We start from the raw sequence: 16913 nt of genomic DNA, 5'->3' as shown, positions 1-16913 counted from the left end.
TTGAAGATTGGGTTCCTTTCGAGTGGGATGATCGGTGTGGAAATGTGTTTTTGCGAAGGTTGCTAGTGCTAGTGGGAATCAGTTTGAGTGTAAGTGTTGGGTTTTGTGCAAGGTTATCTTGGGAGGTCGGTGATAGCGACCGGTGGTTGGTAGTCAGTGCCCTAAGTGGGGGAGAATTGGAGAATTCTCTGGAGGATCGACGAGTATGAAAGGTTGTTTACCTGCATGGGATTCAGTAGTGTCTCGGTCAGCCAAGGGCATTGGTTGATATGTGTAAATGGCAGGCGTGCGGGGCGGGATACAGACCAAGAGATTGATTGTGCAGGGCCTGGGAGCAGGCCGGGATCGAGTATGTATGATGGAGATAGAGTTTGGAACCCCCTAGGGGGCTAGAACAGTATGCATGGGAGGATTTCCCGGAGAGGTAACTCGGAATGTTGATTGCTAGTTGAGCGGTCCGGATAGACTGAAGGCCAATGGGCGTACCAGTCAGGCCGAAGGCTCAGTGAACGGTCCAGCTAGACTGAAGGCCTTAGAGGGCGATCCAGGTCTGCTGAAGGTTATGAGAGTGGTCCAGTTGGCTGAAGGCCTGGTAAGGCGGTCGCTGAAGACTTTGTGGGTGTCGTTAGATCGGTGCGAGGTAATGAACTAATTATGCGGCGATGTGTTAGCATCAGAAGGTCTGGCCCCGAGTATTGATCTTGATTAGTGGAGATGGTGCATGGACTCAAGAGTCCTTGCGAGCAGATTCAGGGCATGTGTGTTGCATGGATAGCGGTTATGCTATAAAGGGGTGGTGCAGCGTTGGGTGAGCACCATGGCACTTGTTATGGCGACAAGGTAGCCAAGTGGATTTCCTTGGTAAGGAAAGAGGAAGAGAGGAGTGTAGCTCCGAGAGAAAGAGTAAATTCATGGAAGTGAAAGCGGCAGTGTAGAGTTATGATCGGAGTGGTCCGACGGTGGTCATTGAGCAGCATGATTGAGGTGGTGGTATGGAATGACATCATGATGGGGTGTCTGCTAAGGACGCGGAAGGGATTCCGCAGGTGTAGAGCCAAGAGTCTCAAGAGGGATGCAGGTATGGAGTTTTGGATTCCCAACATGTTTTCAGTGAAGGAATTATGTAGCAGTGGTTCCTTCTGAGGGATGTTTTGAGGGTCGTCAGTGTGATGGGTTTTCCTAACCCGAGGGTGCTAGAGCTAGTTCAGCATGTGCATGCGATTGCAAGAAGAGAACTCATGGGAGTTGCTCTGAAGAGTGTGTCTTTCTGTCAGCATGGAATGGATAGAGTTGGACTCGGATCGGGAATCGGGTGGTGCATAGTTATTTATAGCTCATATGGGTCGAGTAATGGTTGTGATTTGAAGCAGTGTTGTATCATGAGTGGTACTCAGTTGTTGTGTGTGGTTATCAGAGGGTAAAGTCGGTGCCCGATTTGAGACGGTGGTCAGGACACCGCAAGGAAGGAGAAGGTGAGTTCGAGTTTCGATGGGTATGCCTTGAGGGACCTGGTCCGGTTAAGGCCAGGTGGCGTGTTGTGGGAGTATTTTTGGAGATGAGTTGCCATAGGCTTAGAGGACGAAGCCTAAATTAAGTGGGGGAGAATTGTAACATCCCAGAATAGCAAGAGTAGAGTTGAAGGGCTAAAAGTGTAAATCTTAAAGGGCGACTCGGCGAGTCCATGGATGGACTCGGCAAGTAGGGTCACGACTTTGGTCACGTGTCAAGTGGCCTACTCGGTGAGTCCAAAGATGGACTCGGCGAGTAGGTGCTGAGTGGAGAAAACCCTAAATCCGGGGAATGAGCCCTATTTAAAGAACATTATACCCTCTCCCCATCCTCTTTGATCCCCCTTGAAGTCCAGAAACCCTAGAAAGCGTGATTATGGAAGATTGGAGTGCATTTGGAGCTTGGGGAGGTGTTTGTTGAAGAAATCTTGAAGGAGAAGAGGCTTGGATCAAAGGGCTTTGTTTAGATTCGGATCTCTTGCTGTTGGAGGCTTCATTTTGAGGTAATATCTCGTTCTTGGGCTGTGTTCTTCTATATTCTTCATTTTGGGGTTGTGTGGGTAGCTTAGATTTGTGGCATCTTGAGTTTGAAGGATAGATCTGAGGTTGCTACCTCAGATCTAGAGTGGAGAAGGTCTTAAGAGCATTAAAGTCCCTGTTCTTGTGTTGTTAATGGAGCTATCTTGTCCCAAACCCCAAACCCTAGAGTAAAAAGGCCTGGATCTCTTTGGATTCACGTAAAGTTTGCCACTTTACGTGATGGATGGGTTGTAGGAGGCTAGATCTATGTTTTGGATCAATTGCATGGCCTGGAATGCTTCTGTATGGATTCAGACCGGTGGTACTCGGCGAGTTACATGGGTAGACTCGACGAGTTGCTTGAATATGAGCTGGAACTTGACGAGTTGGATGAACAACTCGGCGAGTAGGTTGAAGATAGCCTTAGACTCGGCGAGTCTGTTCTTAGACTCGGCGAGTCCTGTCGAAGAGTCCCAATATTTTATGGTTGAGTCGAGAATCGGTGAGTCAAGGGATGACTCGGTGAGTTGGGTGCGAGTGGACTCAGAGTTGTTGGACTCGGCGTGTCTCGGGGTGACTCGGCGAGTTAGGTCGCAGATTGAGGGATGTTCTGAGCTTGGGCACTCGGCGAGTCATCGGATTGACTCGGCGAGTAGAGTCAGTCAGGGGTTGACTTTGTCCAAAGGTTGACCAGTTGTCTTCTAGGGGTATTTTGGTAATTTAGGGTATTTATTGAGTTGAGTGTTTTGGTGTTTAGTGGAGGAGTTCGTGTCGGATTTTGGAGCAGTGGGATCTTATCCTTTCAGCCGGCGGTTTCGAGGTGAGTTATCCTCACTATATCAACAGGGTCTAAGGCACCAAGGTCGGCCCTTTATCGGATTGAGATCCGGGTATCTGTTGTTATATTATTGCTTGATATGTTTGCATTCGGGTAGTTAGGATGGTATTCGTTAGAGACCTGGTTAAGGTCGGTATCCCGGTATGTAGGGTGAGGCTATGCTAGTGACCGGTTAGGTCGGTATCCTGTTAGAGTATGTTGGGTTATGTGATCTGCTAGATCGGTTTGCTTGAATATGAATTGTTATGTGATTGTATGTTTATGTGCACATGATTGTTTGGACTGGAGTTGGGTTGAGGCGGTCCTGCTTCGTGCTGTAGGCCAAGATACCCAGGGCGGACCGGTTATTCCGAAGGCCCAGCGAGCGGTCCGGATAGGCTGTAGGCCCCACGAAGGCGGACCAAACGTACCGAGGCTCGGAGAGTGGACTAGGCCAACTGAAGGCCCGGGCGCGGGCGGACCAGTCATACTGTAGACTCAGAGAGTGGACCAGGTGGGTTGAAGTCCCGGTGCGGGCGGACCAACTGCAGTGCAGACTCGAAGGACATTATTGGACTAGGTGAGTTGAAGGCCCAGTGGGGGCGTACCAACCACACTGTAGACTCGAGGGACATGATTGGACTCGGAGGGTGGACCCGGTGGACTGAAGGCCCGACAAGGTGGACCAGTCCCACGGTAGACCCGATATGCATGGCTGTTCTGTGATTCATTATGAGATAGCATGATATGTGTATGGTATATGTGGTGGGTATTTTGGGGGTATCTCACTAAGTTTTCGGGCTTACAGTTGTTGTTTAATGTTTTTCAGGTTCTTCAGGAGACCGTGGCAAGGCAAAGGCGTGATCGTACCGCTCCTCATGATTTTGTAGTAATGTGATTCTGGGAATACTCTAAATGATTTGTATTGAAAACCTTTTTGTAATAATTTAATGAAATCGGGTTGTTTTTGAAAAATTTAAATTTGTTGGATTTTTCGGTCGTTACATGAACATTCATACCTTTTTCATATCATGTTTACCACTCTTATTTCCTTCTACATGTTAGAAATCTCTTACTTCCTTGTCAGTGGACCTCAGGGTGTGCGATGGTAAGGGGCGAACGCAAGATCTCCTACTAGGTATGACATGGAAAAACATTTCGCTTGTAGTGACATATTTTCTTTTTATGTAGTTGCATATTTTTTAAGTAATGACAAAATAGTAGAAAAAAATTTCAAAACTTTTTTTTGCACTGCGTACAGAAAAAGAAGGTGTTGCCGGTATCACTACTAGCACCCATATAGAACCGCCCCTGGTGAGCCGTATTTCCTCCCTTCCTCTCCATATCTTTAGAGTTCGCTCTTCAAATCACGACTTTGGCCTATGAATCATTGTCAACTAGATTCATCGTTTTACTCATTGAGTTAACTCGATCAGAACTAGAAATGTCTTTCCATGAAAACTCAATAGCTAGCACAATGCATTGGAAAAAGATTCCCAAAAACATTAAAGAAAATGTAGATTAAAATAGAAAGGTAAATGAAAATCTATAGAAATTTCCTTTCTTATTCAAATCTCAATTAATGAAACATTTATTAAGATGAAATCAGTGACCAAAACAATTAATGGAGGTAGACGAAATATGAGAAACCTGAATTTGCCTTTGGTGAAGTTCTTCAAAATGTTTTATAGTGAGGTAGATTCTAGATAGAGTTAATTCAGAGAGAGAGAGAGAGAGAGAGAGAGAGAGAGAGAGAGAGAGAGAGAGAGAGAGAGAGAGAGAGAGAGAGAGAGAGAGAGAGAGAGAGAGAGAGAGAGAGAGAGAGAGAGAGAGAGGTGAGCCATATTTATTTGTTTTTTTATTTCTAAATTGGTATTAATATAAACTAAATGAGAGAGAGAGAGGTGGGCCATATTTATTTGTTTTTTATTTCTAAATTGGTATTAATATAAACTAGGGTTTAGACCATCCGCGCGATGTTGCAGAAACCTAATATGTTGAAAAAACACAATGCGACATGGATTAGGTTTTGTGGGAGAAATTTTGAGACTACTTTCAACATAGTTTAAACCTTCAAGTGTGTTTAGATCGTAACTTTATTTGTATACTTTTTGTGGTGCACACGGCAAAAGAGTTTTCCGTAAAATGGAACGTAAAAGTATAAAATAAGATTTCAAACCAAACAATTATGTATGGAGAAAACATACGAAAAATAAAGTTTGAAGACTTATCTTGAACAAGTTAATTTTATGAGTTAATATCATAATAAATACTGTAAAAAGTTTATAATGTTTAAATAAAAAAGTAATGTTTATAAAAATTATAACTATAAAAACAATCATGAGATAAAAAATGTAGCTTTAAAACATAGTAAGGGATCAAAATTATAACTTAAAAATACAATAATTTAACTTTAAAATTATAAAAGATAAAAACTGTTTAATTAAAATTTTTATAGGGTAGAAATTGTAAATATGAGATTTTTTTATATCCACAAACAAATTTGCTATTTTCAAATAAATGCTTATTTCACAATTTATATTAGATTCTATAAAAATTATACCTTAATCTTGACTTAACCTGTTTTGTACTTACAATAGCAAAACCAAATGAATAGTAAATACGTGAGTGATAGTGTAGTTGCAATTTAATATATATATATATATATATATATATATATATATATATATATATATATATATATATATATATATATATATATAGAAAAAGACAACAAATTAAAGAAATTAAAAAAAATCATTTAAAGGACATATCAGTTATTTAAGGTTGGATATGGACCAAATTCATATATAATAAAGTTTGAGAGGACTAAATCCAAATTTTCTGATTTTGGATCATCCATACAAATGGAAAAGATTTTGGATCTCATCCACACAATGACCAAATTTGCAGTTTTGTCTAAAAAATGATATTTGGTGTTATGAAACAACAGGAATGTAATTAGACAATCCCATGACAATAAAGATAGTCAATACAACAAATCCTTATAAACTCCAAATCCCACTCTATGAATTATACAAAAACACATATTCCAAAAAGATCCATGACAGTTTAAGCCTTAAGGTATAAACAATGTTAGTCAGAATCTGAATCTACAGTTAAATCGTATGAGAAAACAGAATCAGTGTTGTTGGGCTTCCTGATGAGCTTGTATTTCGCTTCGTTGATTTTGGAAGCAAGATAGTGACTACCACCAATGTCTGGATGATTTGCAACCATCACCCTTCGATGGGCTTTAGTTACTTTATTGGTTGTGATGCTTCCCCTGTATATATGTAAAAATAAAGTATCATGTCACACTCACATGTTCATATTTCACTTAAACTGTCTATTTGTTTCATGGAGACAATCGACCCTGATTTTTGTAATTTATGAAATAGATTTTGTTTTTTTATAAAATTTAGATATGGACAAGTAAAATTATGCAAAGGATGCATTTTTTTCGTTTATAATAGGGTCACACATCTAGAGCAAGTAGTCGGTAATGGGATTGGAACATAAATAGACACACTAATTTGATAAAATATAATATAAATACTATAATGTAAAAAGGATCAAATATGTAAGGAATTATAGAAGAAGCAAGGATTTTCATCCTCCTCCAAGTCATGCATTGGTCTTGCACAATCGATATTGTTGGCCCAAGCCCGTTATATCCATGAGTTTTAAAGTATAAATATGCCTACAACTCCAACTTATTGACATGGATGACTTTCAATCAAGAAATTAAGATATTTTTTTAACCTTTTTAAATCCAAGAGCGTGTTTTTGAATGATATTAGCAAACCATTGCTATATCAATTGTTTAATTGGATGACACTTCTTAGCGGAGCACGATAACCTTTCTCAAGTGTGATTAGTGGTTATAGTAAATGGGAGCGATATTTTTCCATTTTCCCTTGGTGTTTATGGAATCTCAACTCTAAAACAACCGAAATTCCAAGGTTGGATGTTGTAAACATCCTATGGTTGTGTACTATGTATAATTTTTGTGTGACGATGGATCATGTTTGTAGCTTTTTGTTTTGTTTTTTTTTTTTTTTTTTTATGAAATCCATGTTTTAATATACTATGTTTTATTCAGTTTTTTTGTATTAGGAAATTGTTGGGGATCCTATGGCGGGTCCAAATCATAGTAATCCAAACATATCCCAAAGATACATCAAACACTTGGTCTAATAACCAAGTGGAAATCTTAACAATGAAACAGATAACAAACTAGGATTAAAAATTATGAGAAATACTTGATAACGAGAACAACACATACCAAGATAAAGCAAATGTAAATGAAAATAAAATAAATCATGAGACACATGTAATGAACGTGGTTCCACAATCGGGGTCATTGTGTACATCCATGAGGAGAAACATACGACTTGTAGTATTAATCAACAATAAAATGGGGCTAACAAATCACTTATAAGTGACTAAAATGAAGATATGAAACCCCTAATCTCCAAAAGAGATCTACAAGGAGAAAGAAGTCCAAGAAATAGGCCAAAACTACCCAAAATATGCCTTAAATCGGCTAAATATCAGCCGAATGTTACTTTGTTGCTAGTTTAAGTCACAAAACAATGTATCCGTGAAGGACCAACTTGATAGATCGAATTAGCATACATCTAGCAGAGCGAAGTATTGTGACTCTAGATCCTCTACTACCTCGTATGTTTATTCGTGCTTGCAGAGGCACTAAGCTCCCAAAATTTGCATATGCTTTTTAATTCATCACTATTTGCAACCATTATCGTCAATGTACATCGTCTATCCGAACATGTGCCCCACAAAGAGGATGTTTATGATCCGCTCTAGTAGAATGCTATGGATAAAGAGCTTAGCGTCCTTTATCAGACTCATACATGGGCTATAACTCCTCTCCCAAACAAATATCTTACTATCGGTTTTTGTTGGTTCTATAAGATCAAAACCAAGTCTGGTGGATTAGTCGAACGATACAAGGACATACGTTTGTCCAAAGGTTACTCATAAAACTATGTCATGGATCATGAGGAGACATTTGCTCAAGTTGCAAAAATGACAAGTATTCATACTCTGATAAGGGTCTCATCAGTTCGCCATTGGAAGTTTTTCCAAATAGATGACAATAATGAATTCTTGAATGGTGACCTTCATGAGAAGGTATACATGACCCCTCCCCATGCATGCTCACCAATCGAGTGATGTTTTTCGGATTTGGAAAGATCTATATGGTCTCAACAACCCATCTTGCTTGGTTTGAAAAAATTTCTACATTGATTACTTCTCTTGGTTTTACTCTTACCTATAGTGATGCTGATTGGGATATAAATCCTTGTGATCATGAATCTACTACTACTAGTTTCTATATATTTGTATTTCATTCAATGTCTCTTGGAAGAGTAAGAAATATGATGTTGTTTCTCGAATGTTAGCATAATAAATATTTATTGTCCTAACATGTATCACATCCAACAACAAATAGGTGCCTGTATGGGATTGACTATTTCAAATGTATTTAAGTTTATCCCTGCCACCTATATCGGATAAAGATTTTATCCACCTTGGATTTTCCCATATAATTTCTAACAGGTCGTTCATCTTTAATAATAACATCTTAGTATTTCAATAACACTAATGGAAACTTATGAGAAATCTACATATTTATCTTTAGTTCATTTTCATACCTAAGTTGGTGGAAAACTTATGAGAAATCTACATATTTATCTTTAGTTCATTTTCATACCTAAGTTGGTGGAAAACTTACGAGAAATCTACATATTTATCTTTAGTTCATTTTCATACCTAAGGTGGTGGTAGTTAGATAATATGACATTTATCTCAATAATCATTTTTGTTTACAATTAATCCTTGTCTATTTATGCAAATAACTATTATTAATTTATATGATATTATTCATAATCTTAAGGGTAAATTGAAGGCCCTTGTAGTTTGGGGTAATCTATGAGCTTGGTCCCTAATATTTTTTTAAACTCGGACCATCCCTATTTTTTATTTTTGTTGCATGTTGGTCCCTATCAATTATAAAAAGACTAATTTACCCTTATTGATTTCTTTTATTTTTTTAATTATCAATTAATTAAAAAATATTAATTAAATATGGAAAAGTATATATATATATATATATGTATATATATATATATATATATATATATATGTATATATATATATATATATATATATATATATATATATATATATATATATATATATATATATATTGGTTTGTTTCAAGAACCCACACTATTGAACCCTCCTCCCCTCCCCTGCCTCTAGACATGGAAATTTCACCCGATCCGGTGGGAAACCCGGTTCACCCGCCCCAATTGGGGACAGGTATTCTTCGCAAAAACGAGTACCGGGGATGGGGCTTGGATCCCCATTATGCTAAAACAGGGGATGGCGCCGAGCCTAGGTATACCAATCCCCAACTCGCCCTGCCCTTGCATTGATATATATATATATATATATATATATATATATATATATATATAATATTACTATATTAATAATATATTAATTATGAAATAAGTCCACTAAGAATGAATCGATTTGTATTGGACCGAGAGTCCATATATCAAATTATATTCCTAATTCCAAGAGTTCTTAAATCCTCACTTTGTTCGACGGTCCGTATACCAAATCGTCACTCCTTGTTTTGATGCTTGTTAGATTTTATGCAATATGTAAAAATAATCTGATTATGGCCTCTATTTTTTCACTTATTAAACTTGATTTTTTTGTGTAAGTGTAGTATATTATTTTGATGGATCGGGGATGGGCCAGGGAAAAGCCCAAAATTCAAAGAGGAGGGAATTCGATTCTCCGCATCCGTTGGGGATGGGGATGAGGATGGAGATGAGGTTAGGTGCTTGGGGATGGGGACAAGGATTGTCAACCCTGCCCCATACCCGCCCCATTTCCATCCCTACCTGCCTCCTTGTGTCCGGTTGCCAAAAAATCTCACTCCTCTCGCCAAAAAATCACAACCTCTTGTTGGAAGATGCAAAAATCTTCTCTAACCAAATCATGGTTAGAAAAAGTGTATGGAAAAAATGCACATGTCTGTTTCGTCGGAAAAACATACAAAAAACGAACAAATTGTCGGAGAAACACCTTCTGCAACCGTTGCCGAACGATGTCGCCGTCAGACGTAACTGGACCACCATCTCTAGATTTCCACACCATCATTTATCATTATATTTCTTATCCATCCCACATTCATCCTCACCCCGCTTAGGCGGAAAACCACCACCTCTGCCAGCGTAGTAAAACATCACCACTTTTGCCACAAAAAAAGCTCCATCAAGAAATCCTAACAAAAAATCAAACGATAAATATTCAAGAAAGGAGAGTGTTCGTGGGTGTGATAGTACAGATCGATGACGTTGCATATCCAAACCAATGACATTGGACATGAATGCGATGGTGGTATAGATCAGCGACTATCGACGACCGTGGAGATCGATGGCGTCTGTAAGTTTCAGTGAGATCCGAAGACTGTCGATGGTGCATATGGTTGATAGTGCAGATCGGCGACTTTAGATTGCAGAATAACGACTTTAGAAAACAGATTGACAACATATGGTGTTTTCCGATGGCAGGTAGTTTTTTCTTGGTCGAGCCGGTAGTCTGATAGCCTACTGAGTTTCTTACATTGGCTTAAAGAAGGGAGAAGGAGATAGAATACAGAATAGATAAATTCTATTAGGTTTAGAAGTGGACATGTTGAGACTGAGTGTTGGGTTATTTTAATTTCTTTATTTTATTGTTTAAATAAATTATAAATTAATAAATAAATAACAATTTAATTAAAAAACTAGGGACCAAAGACGCAACAAAAATATAAAATAGTGACCGTCCGAATTAAAAAAAAAAAAAGTTAAGGACAAAACACGCAAACTACCCTGAAACACAGGGACCATTTGTGTAATTTACCCCAATCTTAAAGTACTTTTGCCGAAAACTATTAACTTCAACTCACTAATCTCCTTATAATCCATTCTCAAGTTGAATCATATATATCCAAAGACCAAAGTAGCAACCAATAAGATTTTGGTAGTGTACCTTACTCCGAGAATAAGAGCGGCTTCCCTTCTAGTCATTTGAGGTTTGAAACCCCCTTTATAAAATTTACGAGATATGGGTGAAACTGATCGAGCCTTGAATCGACTAGCACAAACGTAAGTAGCAGCAGTAACAACAACAGCTGCAACTCCTATCATAAGTGGAGTAACCTGGTGGATGTTTTAGCATCATATTCAATAAGTATAAATTTCTTTAATGAAACTACAAGTGTTATAATCAAAGCAAAAAACACAAATGGATTCCATAACACATGGTGAGATCCCCAATAGGTCGATCCATGTTTCTTAATAACTTAATAAGCACACAGATTACATTTATATATGAACAATGTACATCAAATTTTAGAGAAACTAGACTATCAAGCTCGGTAAAAAGGTTTCTTTATCTTTGGTAATTAAGATGTATTAAATAATAACCGGAAAAAATGCAGGAATGGTTCCATCATTTTGTTGATCCATATAATAATATTTTTGTTAGTTTTTCTTAAAAGACTATACTTTTATTCGGTTTAAACCCTAATTTTGAGATTACCTTTTAATTTGAGAGTTTTAGCGAAGAGAGAGTGGCTTGTAGGTTTCTTGAATAATGGAGAATGTTGTTTACCCTTGTTTTGCTTATTTAAAAAATGATATGGCATTTAAAAAATGATAGATCACCTTATATTTTTGATACAAAAGCCCTAAAGTTTATCATAAAATATGATTTTACCCTAATTTTGTTTTTATTTTCATAAATGTTTGAACTTTACAAGTTTTTTTTTTCTTCTACTATTATCCTTTTAACTCGTAATAGCAAGTTTGTAGATTACCATGAATTAAAATTTTCAAGAAAAACACTTAAGTTTGTAATCTTTTTTAATTTTTATATTCTACATATTCATTTCATATTAAACGTATTCATACAGAAAAAATATATTTATATACGAAAAAATGTTTAATTAAACATTATATTTACGTTCCTTTTAAATAATATTTCTTTATATGCGTGATTTTTCCATATTTATACGATTTAAAATGTAAATATATGCTTTTAGAAGTATAAATACATATTTAAAAGTATATCAGTTGAAAGTGTGTTTATATGAAAAGAAAATGTATTTATAATTCTATAAACATAAAAAATACAGTATGTATTTATATTTCTAAGTCAATACTTCCAAATACATAAAAATATGTATTTATATTTCTTAAAAAAATTATACTTCTAAAATATATAAAAATACGTACTTATATTTCTAAAAAACATATCTCTACTTTTAAAAATATAAAAATATGTGTTTATGCTTTTAAATGACATATTAATATCCATATTTCTATACATTAATATATTTCAAAAAATGTAAAAATCAATATTTATGTATTTTAAAAATTTATAAATACTTTTTTTTTATGTTTTTAGAAATATAAAGACAATTTTTTAAGTTTTTTTAGAAATATAGATACATTTTTTTTTATGTATTTGGAAATATAAATACATATTAATTTTTCTAAAAACATACTAAAATGCATATTTATATGTTTAAAAAAAAATTATGTACTTCTAAATATGTATTTATACTTCCAAAAATATATGTTTATGTATAATATGCCAAAAACCTATATATAATGAAATGCCATTTAAAAAGAACAAAATACAATGTTTAATTAAAAAATATTTTCCATGTATAAATACGTTTGTTCTATATGAATACATATGAGAAAAGAAATCAGAATATTTCTTTAAGTGTAAACTTAAAGGTTTTTTTGCGAATTTTATTTCACGGGAACGTACAAACCTGCTGTCACAAGTACAAAAATAACAAGAGTAAAAAAATTAAAACCTTATAAATTTCAAACATTAATAAGCATAAAAATGGTTTTAGGATAAACCTGGTTTTTTTACAAGTTTAAAGGTTTTTGTATCAAAAGCCCTATAAATAATTCCTAAAGCCACATATAAGGCCATCCGAAGTACCTCAACGGAGGGCTCCGTTATTCACCGTGGCACAAACCACAAACACGAACGCCACCCCATTCCTCCATTCTTCGTCATTGTCGTGGAGATTTATGGTAGGGAGCACGTACCACAACGACCAACGACATTTCTTCCACTTATTCGTCTACTCTCTTTCTCATCCTCTACTTTTTGTTTGAGGTCGTGATATGTACACATAAATTGGTTCATGCTCGTGATGGTGAGGTGGAAGGAAATAAAGGTTGAGGTGGTTCGTGTTTCGTGAGCAGTACTTCGGATGGTCTAACGAGACTTTAACCCACAAACATTAAAATAGGGAAAATAACTCTTGAGGGTAATTAACTTTTGCGTTTGTACTCATTTGGTCCCCCTTTTTTTTGTATTCAATATACCATCGAACTTGTTGTTGGTGTTTACCATAGCCCTTTTGACCGGCCTTTGACCTGTGATAGCCGGTCAAAGGGTTATGGTGAACACAAACAACAAGTTCGATGGTATATTGAGTACAAAAAAAGGAAAGGGACCAAATGAGAACAAACGCAACAGTTGGTTACCCTCCTGATTCATATTCCCTTTACTCATTTACAACAAATCCCACATCATCTCCTACTGATATTAATGACTTTATGATATTCATTCTTGCTTCTCTTCAAAACATAACTTACGAAAGAACATTATTCATGCATGTACAACTTTGTAATGCACTTGAATATTTATTAGGGGAATCTTGACTAAGTAGGCACATTTCATGACTACATTTACATTTGCAATCAAATGATTTATCGTATCATGGATTTTAAACAAGTCTACAAACGAGTGGAATCACAAGTGCTGTGATTTTTGAGTTTACTTAGCTTTAAGATCGAACTCATGGGATAAGATACAATATCAATATGTACAATATTATGGTGAGAGTGTTTAGAAGCTTTAATTAATCTTAGATAGTGGTTTCCATTGTAGACACGTCACCATAATATTGTACATATTGATATTGTATCTTATCCCATGAGTTCGATCTTAAAGCTAAGTAAACTAAAAAATCATAGCACTTGTGATTCCACTCGTTTGTAAACTTGTCTAGAATCCATGATACGATAAATCATTTGATTGAAAATGTAAATGTAGTCATGAAATGCGCCTGCTTAGTCAAGATTCTCCTAATAAATATTCAAGTGCATTACAAAGTTGTACATGTATGAATAATGTCCTTTCGTAGGTTAAGTTTTGAAGAGAAGCAAGAATGAATCTCATAAAGTCATTAATATCAATAGGAGATGATGTGGGATTTGTTGTAAATGAGTAAAGGGAAAATGAATCAGGAGGGTAACCAACTGTTGCGTTTGTTCTCATTTGGTCAATTTCCTTTATTTTTTTGTATTCAATATACCATCGAACTTGTTATTTGTGTTCACCATAACCCTTTGACCGGCTATCACAGGTCAAAGGACTATGGTAAACACCAACAACAAGTTCAATAGTATATTGAATACCAAAAAAAAAAAAGGACCAAATGAGTACAAACGCAAAAATTAATTACCCTCAAGAATCATTTTCCCCATTAAAATATATTGGTATAATACATAACATTAACCACTTAACCAATGATACATATTTGACTTTGAATGGTCACTATTGTATACCACAACCTACATGTGTTTTATTTAAATCTTTTTGGGGTGATGTTGTATCTATTATATGTCATATAATTTTGCAAATAAGAAACAATGTAACATCAGATTCAAGAAACTTTGTAACCTCCTGTCTACATGTTAAAATTGCCAAATCAAAAAAGATAACCTACTTAGGGGTTAAATTGAAATAAATGTCTTTTTAAAAAAGAAAAGTCCAATTGTAAGGATTTTCTTGGTATAAGTTATTTCGTTGATCATTTAATGTAACAAACTTACTATATTTTCCATTTTATGGAAAATTTAATGTCGGCAAAAATTACCCACAGCTCCAATTAAAGAGAGATTAAATTAATTCCAATGTTTTCTTTATATTTGTCTTTCTATCCATGTCACATGTTAATATATGTCACAATTAATGAAATTAATAATCAATTTGATCCATTAAAACATAGGAGAATGTTACGTTGTTATTGATAGGTAGTAACATTAAGAGATTTAATGGGTACTAAATTTACTACCAAAACCATTCAAAGAAGATTTAAGGGGTACCTCGATTTGAGCCAACGTATGTGACAAACTATTTTGCTTTGTTTCACCAGAAGAAAGTGGAAGTGTTCCACTGTTCTTATTGTTGTCATTAGTAATTTGTTGATTTTTCGTCATTGACCTTGTTCGAGAAACGGTGATTCTTCTAACTTCTAAGGACGTTGAAGCTCAATGCTACCGATGCAATGTAATTTATTTCCAGAATTTGATCAAGGCTAATGGAATATAACAAAAGATAAAGTAAAGTTAATTAATTAGGGAAATCATACGTAAAGATTTCTGAACCCAATATCAACATGTAAGTTAAGGACAATATAACATATGGGTTAATTGCAAAATAACCAAAATGGGATGGTTACGTCACTATATCACATAATTGTATTTTTTTTTTTTTTTCAAATTGTATTGTGACGTGGTCAAGGGTGTGTGGTTAACCATTTGCCATGACATATTCGACAAAAGTCAAATGGTCAGTTCGGTTGACCAATGAACTTACCTAAAATCAACCGTTACCTTTATATCATCCTTGTAAGAGAGGGACACAACAGAGATTTCCATCTCTGTTTTTAAGGAATCAAAAGGAAATTCGATTATTGGAAGTAATAAGTAATATTTTTTTTCTTCCATGAATCTTAATCTCACGAAAATGAACTGTTTATGCAACAAACCAAAGATTAAACTCGAATACTCGATCAACACAACACACGAACGCGGATAAATCACAAATGAGTAAAAACTTAAAGAATGACTAACCGTTTAACTGGATATCTCTGAACTTGAACAACAAAATATCGAAAAGAGAATTGGCTTTGCAACTCCTCAAATTTAGGGATTTTGTTGTTGAATAAGCATTAGATGATTCGAATAATTTCACACTTTTCGTCCAAGTTGCAAATTCAAGAACTGGGTATGCCTGGTGATGTCAAGAACAGAAGTATAATGAAGTTTGGATGACTTGATTTCCTCTTCCTCCCTGGTTGCCCATATAATATGATAGTATATCATAGTCTTTTAGTTAAATTGGTAGGTGCTCGGTTGTCTTTACAAAATTACGAAAATTTAATCATAAAGAAAGACGCGAATGGGTGTATTTTATATGATAATAAATTGACTTGAACTTGTAATCAAAACAAGAAAACAAGAAAACATTGCCTTTAAGACTCTAATTTTAAGATTTACTTTGAACCTCTCCGTGCTTGTTAAGATCTTTCAATCTTAAAATCGTACAATTGAAAATTGATTTCGATCACAATAGAATTGATTATGAAGTAAGATCTATAGTGAGATCTTGTCTTGGGGTCTCATTGTAAGACATTATCTCGATGATTTCACTTCTTTACTTTTCATTTTCATTTTGTAGTCAAGTCTTTGGTAAACTAAAGTAAATTTGTTTTGTTTGACAAAGGTAAATATCTAAATGCCCTTGACTATTTATATTCAACTTTAGGTGTAAGGATTTAAGACCCCAAAGACAATTTAAAATTGTGCTAACGTGTAACATGGAGTTTGGTGATCCAAATGAATAATCTGATGTGAAATGAAGTGACGGAAACCCGAACGACGATTTCGAAGAGATAAGTGTTTGAAGTACGTTGATGGTCATTAGGCCTGAATTTATTACGTGTATGTGATCTTGGCCAAGTATCCGTTGCTTAGAATTCCAATTTAATCACTTTTGAATAAGCCAAATAACAGTCTTTGTTCCTGCCAATGGACGTATGTCACAATAACCGAACCATGCTAATTTCTTATATTGTTTTATCATTTATTTTGCTTTCTTACATAACAAAATGTTTGACTGTTAAATATCTAATAATGTTCGGTTTTAGACCT

At 35.4% G+C, this 16913-nt stretch overlaps 1 protein-coding gene across 1 annotated transcript; it reads right to left on the bottom strand.

Moving 5' to 3' along the window:
- Positions 1 to 5822: 5822 nt before the first annotated feature.
- On the bottom strand, positions 5823 to 16050 carry LOC145001862 (mitochondrial import inner membrane translocase subunit TIM14-3-like). Its single transcript, XM_078961197.1, has 4 exons — positions 15834 to 16050; positions 15084 to 15295; positions 10930 to 11099; positions 5823 to 6130 (listed from the first exon to the last, which is right to left on the bottom strand). The coding sequence occupies exons 2-4, from the start codon at positions 15195 to 15197 to the stop codon at positions 5941 to 5943; spliced, it is 474 nt and encodes a 157-aa protein (XP_078817323.1). The 5' UTR covers positions 15198 to 15295; positions 15834 to 16050; the 3' UTR covers positions 5823 to 5940.
- Positions 16051 to 16913: the final 863 nt, after the last annotated feature.

Source organism: Lactuca saligna, chromosome 6 (assembly GCF_052625555.1).
Source record: "Lactuca saligna cultivar CGN05327 chromosome 6, ASM5262555v1, whole genome shotgun sequence".
NCBI classification, from domain to species: Eukaryota; Viridiplantae; Streptophyta; class Magnoliopsida; order Asterales; family Asteraceae; genus Lactuca; species Lactuca saligna.
This window is presented reverse-complemented; position numbering and strand designations above follow the sequence as displayed.

Coding starts and splice junctions, on each gene's coding strand:
- LOC145001862 (XM_078961197.1), bottom strand. CDS start 15,197: ATGACGAAAAATCAACAAATTACTAATGACAACAATAAGAACAGTGGA. Junction 11,100..15,083: donor ATACGTTGGCTCAAATCGAG/GTACCCCTTAAA, acceptor AACATCCACCAG/GTTACTCCACTTATGATAGG. Junction 6,131..10,929: donor GCTCTTATTCTCGGAGTAAG/GTACACTACCAA, acceptor ACATATATACAG/GGGAAGCATCACAACCAATA.